General features: G+C 56.0%; 1 protein-coding gene across 2 annotated transcripts; it reads left to right on the top strand.

The window, feature by feature from the left end:
• Positions 1–872: 872 nt before the first annotated feature.
• Positions 873–5,363, top strand: LOC122368193. Of its 2 annotated transcripts, XR_006254197.1 has the most exons (3): positions 873–2,974; positions 3,610–3,810; positions 4,650–5,363. XR_006254197.1 is itself a non-coding variant. In XM_043341906.1 (2 exons), the coding sequence occupies exons 1-2, from the start codon at positions 3,456–3,458 to the stop codon at positions 5,045–5,047; spliced, it is 753 nt and encodes a 250-aa protein (XP_043197841.1). In that variant the 5' UTR covers positions 3,050–3,455; the 3' UTR covers positions 5,048–5,363. The 2 variants fall into 2 exon arrangements, 1 of the variants encoding a protein (XP_043197841.1); XM_043341906.1 differs by lacking the exon at positions 873–2,974 and having other exon boundaries at positions 3,050–3,810.
• Positions 5,364–5,669: the final 306 nt, after the last annotated feature.

The following is a 5,669-nucleotide window of genomic DNA, read 5'->3' as shown; positions in this document are numbered from 1 at the left end:
TGCGGAATCACTAAGAGCATGGCTCCCGTACACATTCACGAAGTTGGCGTGGATGTTAGCCGCCGGCTAGCCCTGGATAGCTAGGAATCGTATCACTGAACGTTGATCCTCTCGGGAGGCCGATGCCATTTCTAAAGCAGTCTAAAAATATGGTGTTATTTGATCCGCTCCATATCGTCACAGAAATGGAATAAGAAGCTGAAAATGCGGTCACTTCGACATAAAGGTCTGAATTCTAATCCCTGAAAAAATCACGTGCGTAGACCGCGTGAATTTTATGTAATTGCTCTCCGGAACTTACTTATTGAACGCACCTAGGGTATTACTTATTGAAATTATAGGGTATAGGAAGACGTCCAAAAACTGTTGGCCATAGTATCTGTAGTGGGATCTACGTTCCATGCTGGTCGGGCATTTTGCAAAATGCCTAGTCATTTTGTAAAATGGCTAACCATTTTGAAAAAAAGCCTGGTTGCGTTCAGTCATTTTTCAAACAGCCGTCTTTTTGTAAAATGCCTAGACATTTTACAAAATGACTGATTTTCTAAAGTGCCTGCAACATATACACGGCAGTGCAGTGGTACGAATCGTTTTCGGCACCCGCTACGCGGGACAGCCTTGACCGCACGCTTCCTGTCACGCACCCCAGGTGGCACCGCACTGGTGCGCACGCTGGGGCTGTGGTAGATTGTCACACAGCCTCTTGGCTGGCGTGCCTGGGTGCGCCACTGGCCGCCCTATCCGTCGTCCCTGAGAGCGGGCTTGCGCTCGCTTGACCTATAGCCGGGGGCGCTCAGCTGTGCGGTGTGGGTTGAGTCTGGTCAGCTGATCGAGTGGGAATACAGTTCTGACCGGTGATCGGAGGAGTGTGGTGCTGTGGTGCCGAGCTGGGTTCACGCTATAACATTGGCGACGAGGTATTTGAACAGAAGAAATTGAAATGCCGGTGGGCAGAGTAGAGCCATTTAATGTGGAGGAAGAGAACTGGGAAGAATATGTCGAGCGTATGGAAGAGTATTTTGTGGCAAATGACATCACAGATGAGGCCAAGAAACGTTCGACTCTGCTCTGCAACATCGGATCCAAGGCATACGGTATCGTACGATCGCTACTATCCCCTGTTAAACCGGCGAGTGCAACGTATCAGCTGATTGTGGAGAAACTAACGACCCATTATCACCCCAAGCCGTTGGTAACGGTCGCACGGTTTCGATTTTTTTCATGCTACCGTCTACCAGGAGAATCGATACAAACGTATATCGCTCGTCTCAGACAGTTCGCTGGTGATTGTCAGTTCGGTACATTTCTAGAAGAGATGATTCGCGACCGACTCGTATGTGGTGTGAAGTCTGACCTGATCCAGTCCAGGCTGTTGTCAGAACCCGAGTTGTCTCTGAAGAAAGCGACAGAGATGGCGGTAGCCATGGAGACAGCCGGTCGGAATCTGCAGGAGCTGTCGGGAGCGGAGGCGGCCGATCCGCCGCGACAAGAGGTGCAGCAGATTCGGTCACAGCAGCGGAGCCGGCCGACCGCAGCGGGGCCAGCGACACAGCAGCGAGCTCCAAGGGGCCCAGCTCAGCAGGCTGGCATGACACATCACACAAGTAAGGCCTTGGAGGGCGGGAAAGATAAGTGCTGGAGGTGTTTGAGTAACCGGCATGCAGAAGAGGACTGTTATTTTCGCCGAAAGAAATGCTTTCAATGTTTTCGTTATGGACACACCAGTGCAGCCCACCGAGCTGGCACGGTGAACAGTGTGGGGATGTTACCCGAGTCTGAGTCACAGGAGGGTGCCGAGGGTGGACTGGAGATGGAAGTAGAGACTGGTGAGGTTGACGCTCTGGTTAGCGATCTGTTCACATGTGCAGAGGAGCGGCCGAGTCTGGTGAAGCCTCCAATCAAGGTCGACGTCAGCATCAACGGTCAGTCGGTGCAGATGGAGCTGGACACCGGCGCCGCCGTCTCCGTCTGCACGTACCGCCGCTTCAAGGAGCTCTGGCCGGACGGAGACAGGTTGCTGCAGCCGAGCAGCCGTCTGCTTCGCACGTTCTCCGGTGAGAAGCTCTCAGTCCGAGGTGAGGCGTGGGTGAACGTGCTGTATCAGGGTGTCAGTCATCGATTGCCATTGACTGTGGTGGAGAGTAACGGTCCGATGTTACTAGGCCGTAACTGGTTGGGAGAGATCAAGTTGGACTGGCACAATATTTTTGCGATGACTCTGAGTCCAGCCATGGGAACACTGCTCGAAAAATACTCCGAGCTATTCAAGGACGATCTGGGCTGTGCGAGGGATGTAGAGCTCAACATTCCAGTGGATCCAGCCGTGAAGCCCATCTTCTACAAGCCTCGGACGGTGCCACTCGCCTACCGGGAGAAGGTGGACGCCGAGTTGGAGCGGCAGATCAAGGAAGGTTTGTTGGTGCCGGTCAAGTGGAACGACTGGGCGACGCCCATCGTGACCTGCCAGAAGGCCTCAGGTGAGATCAGAATCGCAGCAGACTATCGTCTCACAGTAAACAAGGTCACGCCGTTAGAAAAGTATCCTCTGCCAAAAGTAGACGAGATGTTCAGTAAACTACAAGGTGCGACAGTGTACAGTCAGATAGATTTGAAAAATGCGTACAACCATCTGCCATTAGAGGAGAAGAGTCGCAAATATTTGGCCATAAACACACACAAGGGCTTGTTGGTGCCAACCAGACTGGGATACGGGTACGCGAGTGCTCCGGCCATCTTTCAACGTTATATGGAAACTCTCTTGGCTGGAATACCAGGGGTGGGAGTGTTCCTGGATGATGTCATGATCGCTGGAAAAACCCCACAGGACCACCAGAACTCGCTGGAGATGGTGCTACAGCGGCTGGTGGCGGCCAACCTGCGCCTGCAAAAGAAGAAGTGCAAGTTTGGAGTGTCATCTATCACCTACCTGGGACACCGCATCAGCGCGGACGGCGTGAGTCCGACCGACGACAAGGTCAGTGCTATCAAAAACGCACCCGCTCCAAAAAAACTTGAAGGAGCTTCAGGCTTGGCTAGGGTTGATCAATTATTATGCCAAGTTTGTGAGAAATCTGTCCACCGTGCTGGCACCACTGTACCGCCTGCTCAAAAAGGGAGAACCCTGGCAGTGGGGACCCGATCAGAAGAGCGCGTGGCTGGCGGGGAAGAGCCTGCTGCAGTCTACGCAGGTGCTGGCTCATTTTGACGAGACGGCACCGATCGTGCTGTCTTGTGATGCCTCTCCCTACGGGGTTGGGTGTGTCTTGAGCGTGGTTGACAAGCGCCTGGGAGAGAGGCCGGTAGCCTTCTACTCGAAATCGCTCACAGACACGCAGAAACGATATTCACAGACGGACCGGGAAGGGTTGGCGGTGATTCTGGGGGTCCGCCGCTTTCATCATTGGTTGGTAGGTCGGAAATTTGTTATCCGGACCGATCATAAGCCCCTCCTGGGCATGCTGGGGGAGAACAAGCCGCTGTCCATGATGGCTTCACCGCGAGTGACTCGATGGGCAATGCTGTTGTCGGGCTATCAGTACAAGCTAGAGTATGTACCAGGATCGAGACAGGGACACTGTGATGGTCTCAGCCGTTTGCCTCTTCCGACAGCTGCTGGAGACTTGCCAGAGCCCGGCGAGACTCTGCACCTGGTGGAGATGATGGACGCTTCGCCAGTGACCGCCGCTGTGGTTCGACTGGCGACTGAACGTGACGCCACCCTCAGCAGAGTGCTGCAGTACACCCGAGACGGCTGGCCTGAGGACAGGAGCGGCGAGTCACCGGAGTTAAGTGCATATCGCACGAAGCAAGGTGAGCTCAGCATCCAGAACGGATGTCTCTTGTGGGGAGCTCGAGTCGTCATTCCAGTCAAGTTGCGGGAGAGGGTGCTACAGATGTTGCATGACGGTCATATGGGAGAGAGCCATACCAAGGGGTTTGCCAGAATGTACGTGTGGTGGCCAAACCTAGATTTTGACATAACCCAGATGGTTAAGGCGTGTGTGACCTGTCAACAATACCGCCACCAAGCGCCCGTCACGCCACTGAGTCCGTGGTCCCTCCCGTCCCGGCCATATGAGCGGGTGCACATTGACTACTGTGGCCCAGTGGAGGGGAAAATGCTGCTCATTGTAGTGGATGCATATACCAAGTGGATTGACGTACATGTAACAACTAGGGCAACAACCGAGGTTACTATGGAGGAGCTGCGGAAAACGTTTGCATACTGGGGAATTCCCAAGTTCTTGGTATCAGACAATGCTCAGTGTTTCGTGGCACCAGCGTTCCAGTCATTCTGTACTCAGAATGGTATCACACACCTGCGCACTGCGCCGTTGTCTCCAAAAAGCAACGGTCTGGCTGAGCGGGCAGTGCAGACGGTGAAGCAGGGTCTGAGGAAACAGGGGAATGGAACGCTGCACACCAAGCTGGCAAGGGTGCTGTTCACCTACCGTTCATCTCCCCACAGCACTACCGGAGTGACGCCAGCAGAGCTAATGACCGGGCGGCGCATGAGAACTCGTCTCGACTGTATGCTTCCCAGTCTGCAGGATCGTGTTGTCAGCTCGCAGTGGAAAATGAAGGAGCGGTATGATAGACAGGCACAGCAGCGCACCATACTACCAGGAATGTCTGTCCTCGTTTCACAGGTGTCGGGACTGGCCGGCGTCGGCAGGACAACACGCTGGCTACCCGGACACTGCATCAACATCTCGGGACTCAAGCTCACGGTCCGGCTGGACGACGGACGAGTCCTCCAGCGCCATCTGGACCAGGTGGTCCCGAGAGCGGTCGCCGGGAACCAGGCCGTCCGACAGCCGACGGACTGGACGGCGGCGCCGCGGCCTCCTCAAACGCCGCCGACGTCGCTGCCGACAACTCCAACGTCGCAGGCGACGCCTTCACCGCCGACGCCCTCACCGCCGACGCCTTCACCGCCGACTCCCACGCCGCTTCCGCCACCGCCAGCGGAATGTCCGGAACGGGAGAGGCCTTCGTCTCCCTCCCCAGTGGGGCGGCCGGCTCGTGGGTTGGAGGGACGGGGTGAGCTCAACTCACGATTGAAGTGTGACGTCCAATTGTCGCGAGGCGAGAGTGTTGAGTGTCGCGAGCCTGTGTCAGCGCCGCAGGTACCGCGCTATAACCTGAGACCGAGAAAATAGTTGTTAACTAGGGGGGAGGAATGTGGTAGATTGTCACACAGCCTCTTGGCTGGCGTGCCTGGGTGCGCCACTGGCCGCCCTATCCGTCGTCCCTGAGAGCGGGCTTGCGCTCGCTTGACCTATAGCCGGGGGCGCTCAGCTGTGCGGTGTGGGTTGAGTCTGGTCAGCTGATCGAGTGGGAATACAGTTCTGACCGGTGATCGGAGGAGTGTGGTGCTGTGGTGCCGAGCTGGGTTCACGCTATAACAGGGGCTATCCCGATTTCTCGGGCCCGGCAGGTCAGAGGGCTGCTCCGGGACATGAAGCGAGGCCGTGCCCTCGGGACATGTCACCGGACCGAAGGATCTGTTTAAAGGCGGATCAGGCCCGTGTACAGTCACCAGCAGTTGCTACCCATCACCCTCGGACGGCGGGGGAGCAAGCTACCACCGCCCCTGCGAGACTAGCGCCGCCATGCGCCAAGAAGTGGAAACACCACGTGACTGAGGCCACGTGAGGGCAGGGTCA

Source organism: Amphibalanus amphitrite, unplaced genomic scaffold (assembly GCF_019059575.1).
Source record: "Amphibalanus amphitrite isolate SeventyFive unplaced genomic scaffold, NRLGWU_Aamphi_draft 000931F_arrow, whole genome shotgun sequence".
NCBI lineage: Eukaryota > Metazoa > Arthropoda > Thecostraca > Balanomorpha > Balanidae > Amphibalanus > Amphibalanus amphitrite.
Note: the sequence above shows the minus strand (reverse complement) of the source record. Positions and strands in the feature narration are given on the sequence as shown.

Coding starts and splice junctions, on each gene's coding strand:
- LOC122368193 (XM_043341906.1), top strand. CDS start 3,456: ATGCTGGGGGAGAACAAGCCGCTGTCCATGATGGCTTCACCGCGAGTG. Junction 3,811..4,649: donor TGCATATCGCACGAAGCAAG/GTGAGCTCAGCA, acceptor CTCGTTTCACAG/GTGTCGGGACTGGCCGGCGT.